The 18,430-nt window shown below is 40.9% G+C and overlaps 1 protein-coding gene across 7 annotated transcripts in view; it reads left to right on the top strand.

Moving 5' to 3' along the window:
- The first annotated feature begins 498 nt into the window (after positions 1-498).
- Positions 499-18,430, top strand: part of ARL15 (ADP ribosylation factor like GTPase 15) — a 223,571-nt gene continuing 205,639 nt past the window's right edge. For 6 of the 7 annotated variants that reach the window (XR_006166679.1, XM_042804711.1, XM_042804714.1 and 3 more), the window contains exons 1-2: positions 499-735; positions 13,922-13,978. Coding sequence is in view for 6 of the 7 variants with exons in the window: in XM_042804711.1 (XP_042660645.1) it covers positions 724-735; positions 13,922-13,978 (69 nt within the window). In the remaining variant the exon portion in view is untranslated. The remainder of the gene's footprint in view (positions 736-13,921; positions 13,979-18,430) is intronic. The other variant, XM_042804712.1, reaches the window with a different exon arrangement.

Below are 18,430 nucleotides of genomic sequence, written 5' to 3'. Positions count from 1 at the left end.
GCCCCGGCCGCCTGCTCATGGCGGGAGCAGAAGGCGAGCCGAACGGGCACGCCTGGCCCACGGCCACCTGGGGCTCCGCTACGCCCCGCCGGGCGCGTACGCCTTTAACAGCGTCCTCCTCTCGCCCCACGTGTGCGATCAGCTGATGGCGACGCCGCGCGGGGCGGGGCGAGCGCTCCGGCGGCGGGCTGGGATTGGCTGTGCCGCGGCGCCCCCCCCCACCCCCAGCCCCCCCCCCGCCGCGCGCCCCGCCGCCGCCACCCGCCCGCCCCTCTTCCCTTTCCTCCCCCTCCCCTCCCCGCTGCCCCCCCCCCCAACCCCCCAGCCCCGCGCGCGCAGGGCCGCTGCGGCGCGGTGAGGCGCAGGCGGCGGGCGGTTCTGACAGCGCGGCCGGGACAGCGCTGGCGGCCCCGGCCCCGGACCCTCCGCGGGCCCTCGGGGCGGCGGCGGCCGAGCCTCCCTCAGCCCTGCACCTTGCGGCGGCCGAGCCTCCCTCAGCCCTGCACCTTGCGGCGGCCGAGCCTCCCTCAGCCCTGCACCTTGCGGCGGCGGCCGAACCCCCCCGCCCCCAACCCCCGCCGCGTCGCCGAGGCCGGCGGTAGGAAGCGGCGCTCCCCCTGACGGCGGGGCTCCCGGCGGGGCTCAGCGCCGCTGTCAGCCAGGCGGGCGCCCGCGGCCCCGGTAGACCGCCTCGGCAGCGCGGCGCTCGGCGCCACCCGCTCCATGGATTACCTGGTAGGTTCCCCCCGTTTCCCCCCCGCCGCGCCGCCCCCCGCCGCCGGCCCGTCGGACATCTTACCGAGCGCGCCGCGGCGGCGGCGGCGGTCCCGGCGGGGTGTGTGTGCGCTGAGCGGGCAGGTGGGGCGGGGGGCGGGGGGGGGGGGGCAGGCTCAGCCGCGCTGCCTGGCCCCGGCCCGCCGGCCTGCGGGAGGGCGATAAACCGGCAGGGTTCCGCTGGAGCGTGCGGCGGCCCCGCTCATTTGGCCGCTATTAGATTGCTATAGCCGTGACCCGGGTCGCTGTTTTTTTCCTAAATGCATGAGCTTAGGGTACGCTTGAATGAACTAAATTGTCACCCAGGGCGGGATCAGCCCTGCGCCCGGGTTGCTGGTATTCAGGGTAACGTTTATAGCTTTTTAATGAATATTGGCTTTATTCGTCCGTGAGAGATCATATCGCGGGTTTGCGCTTTAGGCCGGGGTCATGGTCGCTGTTCAGACTCACCGACGTACGCTCGGCGGGTAAGCCCTGTGGCAAGGGCTAGGTCGTGAGCCGATGGCCGCTTTAGTATGGTGCCTGCTTACCTGGTCTTTTCAGCGTAACAGTGGGAGAGCGCGATGGGCACGTCCCATCACTCAAGTTTTATTTCTTTGAGTGCTCGCCTATAAACCGTGCCCCCTCCTTCGATGTGAGGTGCTGGGAAGAGTCAGCTAGAGCAGTAAGGAGTAAGTCTTTTCGGGCCATCCCTGTTCGCTGTTGGCGTCTGGTGCGACCGGTCAGGAGGTATTTGGGGTAAAGAAACTTGACTCAGCCTTTCTGATGTCTTCACATGAGATGTGCATGGGTGTAGACTTTCAAGAGAGGCTCATCAGCCAGTCAACAAAATCTCTAGGGAAGTTCTTTTTAGTGAATTGATTTGAAGATTTGCCATACTGAGATGAGAGCGGCATGCAGTGTCTGACTTTTCCTTCTCTGATATGAAATTAACTAAACCAGAAATATTTATTAAATTTTTACTTAAATATTCTTCTTCTGTCCATGTAGTTTAGATTTATTTTGTGTTATTCAGCTTTACACCCCAAAAATGCTTTTGGCTTTTTTTTCTGAATTTGAATAATACAGAAAGAATAGAATATGAGTCCTGTGCGGCAGAAATGGTAAGCTGACTTCTCTTTAAGAACCTAGTTAATGAAACACTGATAATAAACTTGCTGTGTGCCAAGTGCAGCCTTGTAGCTCCTTGAGAGCCTGGAGCTGTTTCTTAGATTTTCTCTTTTATAAACTTATATCCAGATGAAACTGGCCATCCTGTACTTCTTGAAATGCTTGCATTAACGTTTGTGACTGTTACAGGCTGTTGTGTGTAAGGCCAACTACTCTGAGAACAATAAATTTAATAAGCCTTGGAAACTGAGAGCATGTTTTTGTATTAACTAAAGGGGGGAGGGGATTAAATAGCTCTACTTTTTTTTTTTTTTTCCCTTACTCATTTTCTCCAGTTGATCCGTTTCCTCTTTTCTGTTGTGTGGCCACCTTTGGTGCCATCTCTAAAAAAACTGAATCTTCAGGATAGTGATATTCTGAGTGTTTAGGTGATTTTTCTTACTATTTCTGTTACATCAGGGAGTATCTCTGAAGGCAGACTTTCTCAAAGTCTCATCAATCTCACAGTGCATGTTATTGTGCCATATGAAACAGAAAGGATTATTTTAATGTAGAAGTTATTACAGGTCAGCCAGATTATTTTTATATAGATGGTGAAAGCCAGGGGTTGGGGATAATAGTTTAAACAGGATGCTGGTCCACTGATGCTCTGGGACAGTCTAAAAGGCCTTCATCTATCACTAGTTCCTGGGCTTTCCATACTTATACAGTAGGAGTCCCTTGATCTTTGGAATACTTTTTGCAAGTGGCATCAATTCTGTTAAGCCAAAAGAGAAAAAAAATAGGAAAGTTTTAGTTTTTTTTTGCATCTGTGTATAACTTGGAAAGAAAAGAAATTCTGATTGGCAAATAAAATATTTTCTTGTGTATTTGTGCAGAGGACTTCCACTTCCTGTCCTCATCTTCACCGAATACAGGAGGTTGGCCCTCCTTTACCTTTCTCTGCTAATGGTTTTAAATGGAATGGCTCCTCTTGGTAATGAGCAGTGGGTTCAAGCATGTCAGAAAGTCTGCTCTGACAGAAAGAATTGATGGTGGTGAGTTAGGCAACGAGTTGTCTACAACTTGCTTTTGGCCTGGATGACCAAGATGTTGCTACAGTCTGCCCTAGCATAAAGTTGGGTCTATTCTTTATTTATGCAAGACTTGTAGTTAGAGTGTAGATGTTAACCTATAGACGTACAACAACCACCTTGTTATTTTCATAACAGCAGTAGCAAAAAGGTGTACATGTTAAGGAATTCTGTGTTTAATGGATTTATGTTGGGAACTTGTAGCTATGTGGGCTTCAAAACTTCAGCAGGAGGTCCCTTTGCTGGTTTCTCATTTTTGGGCAGCCTGAAGGCAGTGAGGTTTTCTCCTCTGCCTTTAGTGTGAAGCAGACAGCAGAGCAGAAGCTGCAGTTGCTTCTGGTAAGCAGTCCCTTAACAGAGCATTAGACAAAATTTTGGATAGCAGCAGGGCTGAATGAGGGAGTTTAGTGGAAGTAGGCTAGGGTAACTGTGGGCAGGTTTGGTGCAGCACAGACTCATGAGTCATTCCCTCTTGATGAGGAGTCTACATTCAGCTAGCCCTTCCCAGACTTGCTTAAGGTTTTTTTCCTGATTTTTCCTGGACAGGGCCTACATTAATGGAGACTTTTTTTTTACTTTAAGGAGGTGATCCCAGGAAACACTGAACATCTGCAGCACCTGCTAATATCAGCAGGTTATTGAAAATGTTCAGAAGATGCTCAAAGCCAAGTCAGTTGAGCCAGATTTCTTTTCTGGCTCTGAAGCTTGTATATGGGTAGATACTCAGAACCTCTATGGGACCTTTCCTGCTTATAGTGTGATCTTTGATTCATGGCTAGTGCCATTTGATAAAGCAATGGTTCTAGGAGAGTATTTTCTGTGGTGCTCTGGTCTGATTTTTCATTGTAACAGAAGAGTAGCACTAGCCTTTGTATCTTTAAAAGCTAGAAGAGGCTCTTGAGCCTGGTGCCTGTTTTATTTTTGTATTGATATAATTGCAGTGTTAGGAGTGGTGTGGGGTTTTTTTTGTTTGTTTGTTTGGTTTTTTTTGTGTTGTTGTTGTTTAATCAACATAGCTAAACCAGATTGAGCCTGTAGAAAAGAATCCATCTTCACTCATTTACAGGCACCATACAGTTTATTATGCTTGTATTAAAGTTAACTCTTTACAGCATACTATGCAAACATAGCTGCATCAATGTAGATTTGTAGGTCTTTATGACTACATAATCCTGTGGTGTATCTGCAACCTTCTGCTGCTTCATTCTTACTCAATTGTGTCTGGAGGGATTATAGTGTATAAGTAGACTTCTGTTAGCTGGCCTATGTTCAGTGGACTATGCCTAATTTAAGAAATTACAGCATGATGCATCTTGTGAAAAGCATGGCATGTAACCAATCTTAACATTTTTGCTTGGAGAACTTGTGGGGAAACAATAGCAATGCTTCATTTTTTAATATGTGATACTTGCACTGCAAATTTTAAACTGCTGAGTAGACTTTCAGAATGTATTTCTTCATTGGGATCCTCTGTACTGGCTAAGGATCTTACATGGAACAGGTGCATGTGTCAGTGTGACCCGTGTAGAGCTTTTAAAAGCTACTTTAGAGGGTAATGTAGAAATTCAAATTGGTGTGACTTCACAAAAAAGGTACCTTGAAAGTTTGCAAGATAAATTTGATAACCTCTTTAATTTTTTATATTTAGCATCTTTAATATGATAGCTTATCCTTAAATTGTATCCTATACTATGTAGTATCTTGCTTGTACATAAGAATGTTTCTTGGGCAAGTAATGAAGAGTATATTGAGTATATTCCAACCTGAAATGGAAGATAACATTTCTTGTGTGAACAACAACATCAACTTCAGTGATATTTTTTTTTTTTTAAATTTTCTTAAAGTTAAGCATGTACATGAGTATTGCAAAGTCAAGAGAATGCACACTTTTAGTGCAGTAGAATCCTTGTTGCTTTGTAGGGAATTGTTTTTTAATTATAACAGGTTTGGGGTTTTTTGGTTCTTTGTACATTTGTTAGCTGTTACGAACTATTGTACCTCTATATGTCTGAACATAGAAGCTAAAATTTGGGTCAGTTTTGAGTTAATTGAACTAATTTCTCAAATTTTAGATGAATAGGCCTTGAAGTGACTTCAGAGTTTATTGGTTTGTGAATGGTCTTGACCTCAAGTTCTGGACAGTTAGTGTTCAGGCAAAGCCTTTCTTGGCTGGGGAAAGCTGTACATACATTTATTGGCCAGCTTACTTTTAAGACCTTCCCTCTTATTTTGTTGGACCCTTTAAATTACTTCCACAGGTTGGATTTAGAAAGTGGTAATACAGGATAGGTGATGATCACTTAATGATTCTCATCTACTTCAGATCCTGTCTTTCTGTTGCTGTTGCCTGTTACATTGTTTGGTATCTCCATACCATAGAAAACATTATTTCTTACACTACAAATGGCATTATGGAGGCATCTGTTTGAAGGTTAGAGTCTTTATTCACTGAAACTTTGTAAACCAGCAGATGCTGTTCTTTGAATATGGAAAAATGGGGGAAGGTTCATAGTAGGAACCCCAGATTTTTCCTCTGAGGTGTCTCTACGTTTTCAGTATATAAGGTGCAACATGAGCAACAAAGGTGTATGTAGAATTGCTTTCTTATTGTTTGCTAAACATCCCTCTCATCATATGAATTTTGTCTCTAGTTGTGTAATGATAAAGAGTATTTGGGCTGTCTCTTGACTCATCTATTGGTTGTAACATCCTTGAAATTTTACACCCTCTACAGAGCATAAGGGCTTGAATTTTAAGATACTATCCCTCCTTCAGTTTGGGAAGCAGATTAGACACGGTTGTTTCAAACAAAATAGAGATGTAGCAGAATGCAGGAAGGAGGATCAACTAGTGCACAAGGTGTATGCAACTGTATTAGTGTTTGGATCAGATGTGAATTTTTGAAGTGAATCTCGGTCACCTCTACTTACTAGATGTAGATATGCATTGCTGAGTAATCACAGATCACATGAACTTGATATCTGAAACCAGATTGGAAGGTGCACTCAACTAATGGGTTTTCAGTCCACAGGACCAGAACTGAACTAGTCTGAAGTAAAACACCTCAAGTACATAGTGTGAATACTTGATCTTCAGCACCAGCTCTTGCTGTGTTGCACTACTTGCTATTGTGTGACATAGCCAGGTTCACTTAATCTGGAAATGAGAGTGCAGCTGCTTCTGATTACTTTGTGCATCAGCATAGCAATGTAGGATGAAACCCAAAATAAATTTTTGAAACTGTCACCCAGAGAAGTCATAGTGTCTAGGTTCCTGTTGGTATTTCAGCTCTATGAAGCATAACAATGAAATCTTAATCAACTGAGAACTGCAAATGGAATCAATTCTGGGAGATGGCCTCACCCGAACGAGCATGTATGAGATTTAAGTAAGTTTGAGAGTTCAAGAACCTGATCTGTCTGAAGACCTGGAAGAGAGGTGCTCTGGAAAACAAACCCTCTTCCTTGGTAGAATCTACCTAGCCAGTATTGCAAACAGGTTTTGCTAAATGAAAGATGTCATCAGCCGTTAAGAAAGGTCAATAGAAATATTGGTGTCTTAACTCACTGGAAATTACCTGGCTGAACACAGATCAGCGAACAGAAGTGTAGAATTCCTTTGCAGAAGATATAAGTCAAATGCTACATTTGCTTTCCCTGCAATGGCATTATTGAATTCTCCAGGTAAACTTCAGATCCTAAGATGGCTGTTACAAACAGTGAAACTTGATAAAGCTTCCCTGGGAACACAAAATAATGCCTTAATGTGATTATAATTTCCAGCACAAGATTCTGTGAAGTCACAGGAGTATTGCCATGCCAGAAATCTCATTCTCTTCAGATACACGTACTGAAGAAACAAGTGAATTTGCACATTTAAAATCAAATTACTTGACCTTTATTTTGCCTTTTCCATGATGGGGATTGCCTTAGTGTGGTTGATCTTGCTACATCAAAGAATGTGTCCCAGTTTCTGCAAATGTGCTAGTCTGTGTTTCAAATAGCCCCATGGTGTCCTTGTGAATTTGGGCCCCATGTTGCTATGCAGTATGCAGAAATCTTCAGTCAGACCTCCAAGCTTGAGGCAAAATGGTGATGAATTTCACGAAAGGTTAGAAATGCAAGTTTTTAATAAGTGAGAAAATCTGCATTTAGTAGGGACAGAATATTCCACCTAATACCTCATGCTGATTACCATTTTTGAATTGTCATCAGTATCATCAGGTCATGTTTTTTAATACTGTCAGTTTGTGATGTTTAGTCTCTTAAACTGAGGTCTGAAGTTTTGTGATTATGTGAGGATATCAGCTTTCCATTAACGAAAGAAGCATTGTTAGTTTCAAACTTAAACACACAAATGTGGGACTAAACAGTTGTGAAGCCATAAGGAAAAAAAAATGCAGTACTTAAAAACTGGTGACTGTTTGGGTTTGGGCTTAATACTCTGGGCTATGTTGGTTTTGCTTTTTTTAATATGCAGCAAAACTTTCTGAAGTGCAAACTGACTGTGTAGAAGTCCTTGAGGACATAAATACAGTATTTGCAATTGAATAAGATACTGGCTCATCTCATGCCGGAGCTCTTACAAGTACAGAACTTTTCTTGTGTCTCACTGGCAGCCTGGTAAGGTGTCTATATTAATTGCCCACACGAGGATGTAAGTAGCTTCCCACTATCTGATAAAGAGACACAAAACAGGAAATATAGCTGACAAGTCCTCTTATGTTTAGATGCAGTCCTGCCGTACAGTTTTGGTGCTTATAAAGACAAACAGCAGGAAGAACATGAATCTTTGTACAGTGTTTTGCTTTTATGGTGTATGTTTTGGTGGAGCAATAAAAGAAAAATTTGTTCAGAGGACCACATTAGCTTTTGTCATTGAAGAGTCTGAGGAAGCAGAATGGCATCCAAGAGCCAGTATGAACTGTTGATATGGGGGAAGGTGAGTTTGCAGATTATGTTGGTTTTCTTGTTACGACTTGGAGTTTTTGGGTGGCAGAAGCATCTGTCATCTACGTTTTATTAGCTTTTACATCAACTACTGCCTAGTCTTCCCTTATATGATTTTGCCTCTAATAGAGATGAAAAACCTTTGGGTGATTAAAAATGAAGTAATCATTCTGTAAACTGGAAACAGTAAGTTTCATAAATGAGCATTGATGATGCTGCTCTGGCAGGGAGAAGAGAATGCAGAGATTACAATGGAATTTCATGTTTGCGTTTAGTTGTATAAACTGCATACGCTTTGGATGGGGTGATGCAGAGAAAAATATTAAGAGTGTATATTGAACCTGTGAAGGAAAATCATAGTACCCTTTTTGATATTTGTAATAAAATGGCAGATGAAATTCAGTGTTGATAAATGCAAAGTTGCATATGTTTATAGTGGAAGTCACATGGCAATACAGGTGCATGGATAGGCCCTAAAATACCATCAGTGCTCAAGAAAGAGAGAGAAGATCCTTCTTTAAAATGTCATCTCAACCCAGACATCTGTCAACAAGTTTAGAATATTAAGATGGAAATAGAAGGAAAAGTCTTATTTTTACACTGCTTAAATGTAAGGTTTGCTGTTTTCTTAAGTGCTACATATCAGGTTGCATCATCCTGGAAAGAGTAAACCAAAGAAGATATAGAAGATGATGTGGTAATTGAAAGAAAAAAAATTGCTTCCTTACAAGGAAGGATTAAATAGCGATAGCTGTTCAGTCTGAAAAAGAGACAGCTGAATGGTGTGGGGAGGCAATATTATAGACATCTTTGAAATCATAAAGAGAGGGTAAATAAGTGATAAGTAATTTCTCCCAATAGGAGAATTCAATGACAGTTACAATTCAGGAACTGCTTTTTCCCATGAGTTTAGATGAATTCTGGGTCTGACTTGTGCAGTAACGTTAGGGAGGACAAAATGAGTACACTATGAATTTGTACATTTTCTTGGAAGAGAGGTCCATCGTGGGTGGTATTGAACATAGTGTTCAGATGGGATGGTAGGCTTGTGGAAATTCTGAAGTTGTGATTGCTGGAACCTGAGGATATGTCCATGCGATCTGCTTCCCTGTATGTCCTGGTGCTTATGCTCTGTGCTAGACTTTCATCCTCATTGAGGGGACAGCTAGATCTAATTCTATAACAGGAAGTTGCAGTTATAAAATTGAGATATTCTGGATGGTGTCTGGGAGCACTGCCCAATGTAAGCAGAATTGCATTGACTGCACAGTAGGTGAGACTAATTCAGAGGGATTTATGAAGATGCTTAATCTGCTCCAGAGGCATGTAGCTAAAGGGTTCCTTCTGCTTGGAGGTGCTGCCTTGACGTACGAGCAGAGGCTATTGGCCTTCCCACATTTGTATCCTAACCAATTTATGACTTTATATGTAAGGCCCACAACACTGAGTAAACCTGAAACCGAATTGACAGCCTGTGTAGAGCGCAGAGTGATGATGCACTCTGCAGTGAGTGATCTGTCAGTGCTTTATTCTTGCCTGGACACTTGCATAGTTTCAGGTTGCAGCAAGACTGGAGAAGAGGTACAGAATTCTTGAGAGATGTCTGTGCTGTTCTTGCAGCTATTAATTTTGTATTGGCTAATCTGCATCTTTCACTGTCTGAACCATTGCAGTCCTGGAAACAGCCATGGAAAACAGTTCTAGTGAGAATATTGTCGAAAAGAGAGGAGAGCATTGTTCTCTGGTGCATCCACTTGATTACTTTTTATGATGACAAGAGAGTTCTTGGATCCAATCCTATTTCCTGTTCACATATCATTGCTTTTCCATCATCATCAGGTTTCTTCTAGTCTCTAAACTCAGATTTATTTTTCTAATGATCATGTACAAGAAGGTTGGTACTTTAAAAATCTAATTATTCAGCATTAAAGGAGAATATGAAACTATTTTGTATGTCTTTTATACCTGAGAACTGTATGAAAAAAGAATTTGGGGAGGTTTAAGTTACAAATGCTGTTAATGGAATGTGCTAGAAGGCTGTGACATCTTGTGCAGAAAGAAGAGCCTTTTAGTTACTACCTGGAATTCAGTACATAAGCCTAGCAAACAGCAGTTCTGGTCAAAGTTCCTGCCACCTGTATTGTAGCATAGTTGTGTGTGCTTTTGGGCACCTACCTGTTCTTCAAAACACATAATCATTGAGAATTTCTTTCAGGCTCCATACATAAAGGTACCTTAAAATCTGCATCTTGTTTACACTTGTATTACTAATTTTCACATTTCTTATGCATTGAAAAAGATGCAGATGAGAATGGAGGTGGAAAAGCGTTTGCCTGGAAGGTCCAGTAATTCCAAGTGATTACGGGGGTGGACCACTTCTTTATAAATGAGTGGGAGGGCATCTTAATCTTTACTACAATTATTATACTAAAACATATTTCCAGAAAAAAACCCAACACCTTCCTTTTCTGATATTGCTTTCTGATTTTGTGGTCCTGGAACTATACTTAGTGCTGTAATTTATTTAGGTTTATGGCAAAGCAAGATGAGTATTTCTGTTAGTTGACAGAATTGAGGGTACCAGCTCCTGCAGTTCTGTCAGGTGTTGAGCCTTTTGTGTCTTTTTCTGAGAAGGTGACCAGGATCCCTTCTCCTCTTTTGCCCACCAAGGTTCTTCGAGACTAGTGCTTTCAACTTGGTGATTGGAGCTTTGAAGGGATCAGTTACAGAACATGCTCTAATTACTCCCTTCAAAATTTGCTCTTTTGTATATATTATGGGTAGGTATTTCATGTCATATTTGCCAATGATATAGATATTAAAACAGTGAATATGTGTTGTTGCAGACTAATGTGTGCCTATGTCAGAGCTGTATGAGGGGTTTTTGTTTTAAACACCAAATACTGAAATTATTTTGCACCGATATCTGTACTGATAGCTGAATGCTTGACAAAATGGGCAGAACAAATGCTTGTTGTGAGTGAAGGGTTGCACAGCTGCACGACAGGCACCTTTCTAAGTCATTATGCATAGTCTCATTTTTATAACATATGGTTAAAATAACAAAGTTTTGGGCAAATGTATATGTTAGCCATGAGTTTAGTTTCCAGCTGGAGAAATTATTTAATGTTTGTGAGATGACCTGTTGCCTAAACAGCAGGGTGCATGTTGGCAGAGACGCATGTTTATGTTGTTTGGCATATTTTATGTGGTGGCTCCGTTTCTCACTTTAGACGTGTTAAGTGACTTCAGTTAAGAATAAGTCTGTGTTGAATTGTATCAAACAAGGTATCTTTCTTTTGTAATATTTGTAGGTATATTTTTACATTTTTTGTTTTTCTTTTACTTTCATGCTTACCATGTAAAATCCTTTCAGAAAGCAACAATAAACTGTAAGTAAATTAAATGTGAATTTTCCAACAATTGATTTGTTGCCTAATTGTGTGGTCCAAAATGAGCTACAAAACCAACGTAATGAAAGATTACAAGTATCAAGAATAAATTCCACACTGTAGCAGCAGATTATCATATATATTGTACTTCATTGATCAGAGTGCTAGCCTGTAAAATAGTATCACTAAATATGTAATTATTTAAATCAATTCCTGATGCTTTTTCAGTGGTTAAACTGAAATAATATTGGGGGGAATGTAAATTTTTTGGAGGGAGGAGGGGTGAATATAAGAGAGAAACCTATAACAGCATTGGAATTAATGAGCTTTTTTTAACACTACAGAATGCAGATCATAAGCGTTATCTCGGAGGCTTGGGGAAGGGATTAGCTTAATATTTCATTGGGAAGTGCATAGAGGAAACATTAATTGGTACTGTATATGACAGTGGGAAGGGGAGATAATTTTGGAATTTGTGCTTTGTAATGTCTTGTTAATTTCAAAACATTAACAGTAGCAAACCCAGCAACAGATGAGTAAGGTAACACAGATGTAGGGTCCACAAGCGCTTGTTGCAGAATTTGAACTGCATCTCAGTTCTTATGTAGTTCTTAAGAATATAGCCTGGAAATACAGAACAAAAATTAAAAAAGGAAAACTACTTATAATGCTGTGCTTGTCTAGAATAAAGACAAACTATATACAGTGAGAAACTGTAGTGGGGTGTTGCTGCTGCTGCATGTTTACTTCCTTGCAACCTGAAATAATCTTTTACTTCGTATATAAAGTTGGGTCTGTTATCAACATAGAATCCATCACTATACTAAAAATACATATCACTGTATATATCACCCTGTGTTTAAGTATGGGTTTAAATTGCAGCAGGAATTAGGAAACATTAGGAACATTTCTAGTAGGGTTAAACATTAGGAAACTTTCTAGTAGGGATGGCAGTGAAGCACCAGGCTAGATTGCTTGGGGAAGTCATCCATCCCAGGAACCTTTGGAACAAGGTATACAAATACTGTCAGGACAGGTATGGGTATGTTTATAATCCCACCCCACCACTTTATTTAACATAGGATTTTTCAAAGTCAGTTCTGATCCTATTTTTCTGTGACTTTCTTTCTGTGGGAAATAGAGAGCACAAGCCATGGAATTGGATGTTTGTTCCGAAAGCTGGGGGAAAAAATAAAATATCCTGGAAATTTAAATAGTGCTTTGAAGCAACATTGCCTTGTCAGTAGTAATATTCTAGATTGCTTCCAGTAAGAAGAGAAAGTAACCATGCTGTTGAGGTTTGCTTTCAGGTTTTTCTGCTGTGCTTTTTGACTTCCAGACATTTCAGTTAAATACTGTTTGTTTAAAATTTAAATTTAACAGTTAGAGCAAAAGAAAAATGTGGTACACATTTTTTTAATTACTCAATTCATAAGAGCTGCTCTTTTAATTTTTTAAATCACAGTTCTATTTAAATGGGTAGTTCAGTTGCAGATTGATTTTTTTTTTTTTTTTTTTTTTTGGGGGGGGGTGGGGGTGGAGGAGGCAGGTTAAAAAGCAGAGGCCAAAAAAACGACAAATGATTTCACTGGTGCTGTTTGAATTCTGTAGCATCCAGCACTTCACCTTCAACATCTTAAGATACACGCGGATGATGTGTGAACTTGTTATACATATAGTAAAAATATTCCACTTGATTAATTTTTGCCTACAGTGACTTCTCAAATACCTTATTTAAAGTAATTCCTCAATTATTCTTCCGCATAAATAATTGTAAGACTAGTTTATTGTACCTGACTGTATATGAAAACCAGCAAACCTACAGTAGGTTTTATTTTGGTGTTGGGGAGTTGCATTTATCTCTTGACTCCTTTATGCTCTTTAAAGAAGGTGTTTTTCATCTGTTTCATCAGAAATTTATAGTCCATCTTCAGCCTCTCTGGGTGACTGCAGAAGACATAGAATTGTGGCATCACAGATTGGAAGTTGAGCAAGTTGAGGGTAAAAAATTTTAATATGATTATTCACAGCTGTAAGAGTGGATTAAATAAAATATTCAAGACAGTTCTATTTTGAACATGAGAATTTCAGAAAACTAAAGGAGTGTGACTTGAGGAATGTGGGAACATTAAATGATGTGCATTATTTTGGTATATAGAGGAAGAGAATTTGAATGATGATACAGGGCGAGAAGAACTATAATATTTAATCATGGAAGCCTTTAAAGTCCACTAAGAAGCCAAAAAGCACATTACTCTATTAAAATGTGTCTTGCAGGTTGTTTTTAGACTAGAGTAGATAAATATGAGTGGGACTGAAAGCCTGCATGGAAAATGTTACTATTGTGTACAGGCATTTTGGGGAGCATTAGGTAATCTGATGCCTGTAATGAAATACTGAATTAGTAAGTGTATGGTGTTGGCAGTTGCTTCTGTATGAAAGGTAGTAAGTATCTATATAATATGAACTTACATGGCATTTTTTTCAGTTTGTTTAATACAGCCTTACAGAAAAAAAGATAAAGCAATATACCGTCAGGTGTTTCTTTCAGGGGAGAGATGGGAAGAAAACTAATTCTTAATAAATAGCATTCTTGGTAATGTCTTTATTTTAATTTCTTTAGACTATGTCTGAATGTATCCAGCTGTCATTTGCTGTTTGTAGAATCGGCATTTACACGGTAAGGCAATGCTCTAACTAACTAAATTTTTGTTAGTGTTAATGCCATTTGAATGAAAAAACATTTCTTAGTTTTTTGGGATCAGGATTAAGTAATGCAGTTAGCAAAAGGGATTTGTCATATTGGTTTATATAAACAGACTACAGCATGATTTTGTTCTGTCAAAGATTTACTGATCCCAGGACAGAAAATGTTTTCTCCACTCTAATTAAAAAGATAAAGAAAAATTCAGCCAACCTCTATAGGTAAAAAAAAAAAAATTAGCATGTATCAGCTGCTGAGAATTCTGGCCTAATGTAATTGCTGAAGGGTTTGTATGTATTTGCATTTAAATATCCATGATGCTTGAGTTATGTCATGTATTAAAACATGTTTGCTAAATGCACATATTGTTGTAAGCTTTGGCTGGAGTACCTTAATATCTTCCAAATGCTGTTAAGTTAAACTTTCCAAACCTTAATTAAGTTATAGAAAAGAAATATGAGGTTTACTTCAAACATATGTCCCAAATATATAAAGGTTTTTTTTTTTTTTCTGCTCCCAGTTTTTCCATTTAATGATGAGAACAGTTAGATGAATGGGATGTTTTGTATAAATTAATTGTGTAAGCTAAGCTTTGCTTACACAATGTATAAGGCACTGTTGATCAAATCATGCTTCAAATCCTGGAGCTTTTGGAGTGGGAGTGCTGCTTCTACAGTTGATGCTTTTCAGAAGGAAGCCAGACACATACCACTTGCTATTTTGTTGGGACGTACAGACAAAAACGTAGGAGAATTCTGTACAACTCGTGAGTACTATGTACCACCAGTAAGCCTTACTTGAGAACAGAATCTCAAAGCTTAACATATGCTTTTATTTTAAGAATTTGGTGACAGGTAGGGTTTAATATGTGCTTGAGGTTATTTTCCATGATAATTGCCTGCATTTGGTTTTCAACATCTAAAAGACTATTTTCTAAATGGTAGAAAATAACCGATTTGGACAATAAGGACAAAAATCCTCATGGAGGAAACAGCCACTTGCAAAGTCAAAGGCATTTTCCTGTGGTATTTAGGTTCCTTAGGATCTCTTTCTATCTCCAAATTCCTATGTGATAAGAGTATGCTTATCTTGAAGGATCAGAGGGGATTACAGTATGAGGTTTTAATGGCTGCAAGGTATGCAAGCCATCTGCTAGCTCTTTAGAAGCCTACAGTAAGCTGTCCAAATTAATTTGAGAGCATGTCTAAGTGTGTGTGTATTGCAGAATCAGCTATAAGCAGGTATAATGTATAGCAAAATACACTCGCTGACAATAATTGGTTGTATTTTAGTTTGAAACGGGTAAGGGTGGCGTGTATACTGCAGTGCACTGCTAAGTTGTGATAGCTGCAGTTACAGTGATAGTTGGGTAACTGATATCTCATTGTGACCTTTTGGGCAGCATAATATTTAATTCTGTGAAACGTTTTAAATTACAAAACGTAGAGAGCTAGCTTCATTTATGAAAATGCTGAGAGAAGCTCATTTCGTCAACTGCTGGTATTTAAGGGAGGAGAGTGAGGAAGATGATGAGTAGGTTTCAGAGTGTCCAGAGATGTACTGTTCTGGCCACAGTGTAGAGGGAGGACACGCATTGCATGTAAAGTGTATTTGAAGGCTAAAATAGTTCCTTTAGGGAAATGTTAGTTGCCAAGAGTACTGTCACTGGAAAGGTGAGTTTCAGGTGATCTGACTGGAGAGTGGGTTTGGACAGCTTTGGTATCAGAGTAAAGGGAGAGGCCTGCTGGAGTGAGAGCTATGTGGAAACACAGTGTGATTGTTCCTCCCTCTGCACTGTGCCCTCCTCATGCTCAGTCATGTAACTCAGTCACTGGGTTTGTTGCTGAGGTATGTGAGCAGTCTGTCAGCCAGCAAGTATGGTACTCCCTACTGCTGTCAAGAAGCAAACCACAAAACTCCACTTAGTATTTCTCATTTAATGAATTCCTTATATCTTGTATCGTGTGCTTTCTACTGTATGCTGTTTTGTAGTTTTAATAGATTTATTTTTTAATTGATTGATTTTTATCCAAAAGCTAAGCAGTCTCTCAAATGCCAGTTCTTGGCAGCACCATGTGTTCAGTTTCTAAGGTATTACTTGGACATTTCCTATTCTGCATGTCCTAGTACAGTGCTGCAAGTATCTTTGCAAAGTCTCCTTTGGACTACAGACATTTCAATTGTTAGTCTGTTATCAAGCTGCTTATCAGTAGTGCTCCTGAGCACCCATTACTTCAGCTGTATTACTCCATTAAATAGGCTTCCTGTTTTTCAGGCCTGTACGCATTATGAGACTGAGGAAGGGTTTATATAGTTATCCATGGCAAAAGAGCCTGTGTGACCTTCAGCTACCATGACTATGCTGGGTTTCTGTGGTGAGTTTTTTGGTAGTGTTGGAGTGGGTTACAGTGGTGGCCCCCTGTGAGAAGGTTCTCAAAAGCTCCACTGGCTCCAAGTCGGACCTACCTCTGGCTGGGGCCGAACCAATTAGCGATGGTGGCTGCGCCTCTGCAATAGTGTATTTAGGAAGGGGAACCTGGGAGGGGGGTTGGGACTTTTGAGGAGGTGTTACAAGAAGGACACTCAGGTCAGTGGACAGAAGGAGGAGGAAGTGGAGGAGCTGTGCTGGAGCAGAGACCCCTGTATCCTGTGGTGAGATGGCAGGGCCACCCCCCTGTCCCCCATGGAGGTCCACAGGGGAGTAGAGGCTGGCCTGCGGTCTGTGGAGGAGCCCACACTGGGATAGGTGTAGGTGCTTAAAGGAAGCTGGGACTCAGGGGAGCAGTGGCCCTTGCTGTCGTTGTTTGGCGCTGGGGGGACTGCAACACGCAGGCGCGACCCATGCTGGAGCAGCATGGGAATGGCTGCATCTGGTAGGAAGGACTCACTGTGGAGAAGGTTCATGGAGGAGTGTCTGCAGTGAGAGGGGAGCCCCGTGGAGCAGGGGAGGGATGTGCGGCGTTCACCCCACCTCCCGAGAAGGCAGGAGCAGTGAGCTGGCTGTAACCCCCATCCCCTGCCCCTGCACTGCTGGGGGAGGAGGGAGAGAGATCGGGAGCAGAGCTGAGCCTGAGGAGCCTGTGGTGGTGCTTCTCACTGTCCCACCTTGTCTGTTAAGTGTTGTCTTTGTTAACATTTGAATTAAAGTGATGTTCTTTTTTTGCTTCTCCTAAGAGTCTGTCTTTTGCCCATGACCATAATGGTTGAGCCACCCCTTCTTGTCCTTATCTTGGTCACCAAGCCTTTTAGTTTATTTTCTCCTTCCCATTCCTGAGGAGGAAGGTGTGAGTGCATGTCTGTGTGGTGCTTAGTTGCCCTCTGGGCTCAAATCATGACAATGACTAAGAAGATAAGGCTTAGTTGCCATGAGCTAGGAAAAACAGATCTTTGCAAGAGTGCAGAAAGAGATGTGATGCCCATTTGGGTGTATTAAACCAGATGAGATTACTTAGAAGTGTATATCCTTGAAGGGGGGACTAGAAAAGCAGAGGTGGTTAATATAAGACCTGTATAGATATTCATAAGGATATCTGTAAGGAACTGAAGCTGAAAGATATGTATACTAAAATGAAAACGTTATAATAAAATTAAATAAAAACTTGGTGATAAAAAAAACAATCAACCAACTAATTAGAATAAAAGACCATTTCCTCTGTGTGTTCTACACATCTAGTACCTTCTGGCAGAAGTACCAGTCTTTTCAGATGCTTCTTCCACTATACTAGTGTCTGAGTCAGATATGTCAGTGGGAAGTGTGGGAACAGGCGGATAAATTAATTCTTGAATCTGCATGGCAGTGGAGATTGTAAGCATATGACACCTTGTAGCAAAGCCTATCAGTATATTTTCATTAACTTCTTTCTGTTTCTGATTTAATTTTCTTAACCAGGTAAAAATCCTAATAAAGTAATGATGGAGAGTTCAAACTACATGAACTTTAGAGGAAAAATAATCCAAGATTTGTTGTTTTGTAAAACAGTTTTTATGATGAGATGTTTGCCACCTTTATAGATATTTGAGGACTCCACCGCAGAAACAGTATGCATGGTTGTATGCCTACGCATCTTCTCTGGAAGGTTCTCTGATCCTCTGTACCAGGCTTTAAGACTTCTCAACTGGATGCATATAATAGTAAGCTTTTTTTGAACAGGGGTATTAAGGTATTCTTTTCTGTCCCGGCTCCCTCAATGTGATTTCAGGAATAAGCAAAAAGCAATTTTTTGGATAACAAAACAAGGACAGAAGCCTCTACAGTGGTGAGAACCATGCAGAAAAACTAAGGAGACTTAGTGGAAGTGTGGTTGTTTGGTGGTATGCATTAGAAAGAAAAATACTGTAAAAGAACATCTTCCCTTCTCAGAAAATTAGAAAGTAACAGTTCTCCTTGATTGCAGAGTATGGCATCAATAGATAAACAATTATAAAACA

This window comes from Tyto alba, unplaced genomic scaffold (genome assembly GCF_018691265.1).
Source record: "Tyto alba isolate M040663 unplaced genomic scaffold, T.alba_DEE_v4.0 Super-Scaffold_42, whole genome shotgun sequence".
NCBI lineage: Eukaryota > Metazoa > Chordata > Aves > Strigiformes > Tytonidae > Tyto > Tyto alba.
Note: the sequence above shows the minus strand (reverse complement) of the source record. Positions and strands in the feature narration are given on the sequence as shown.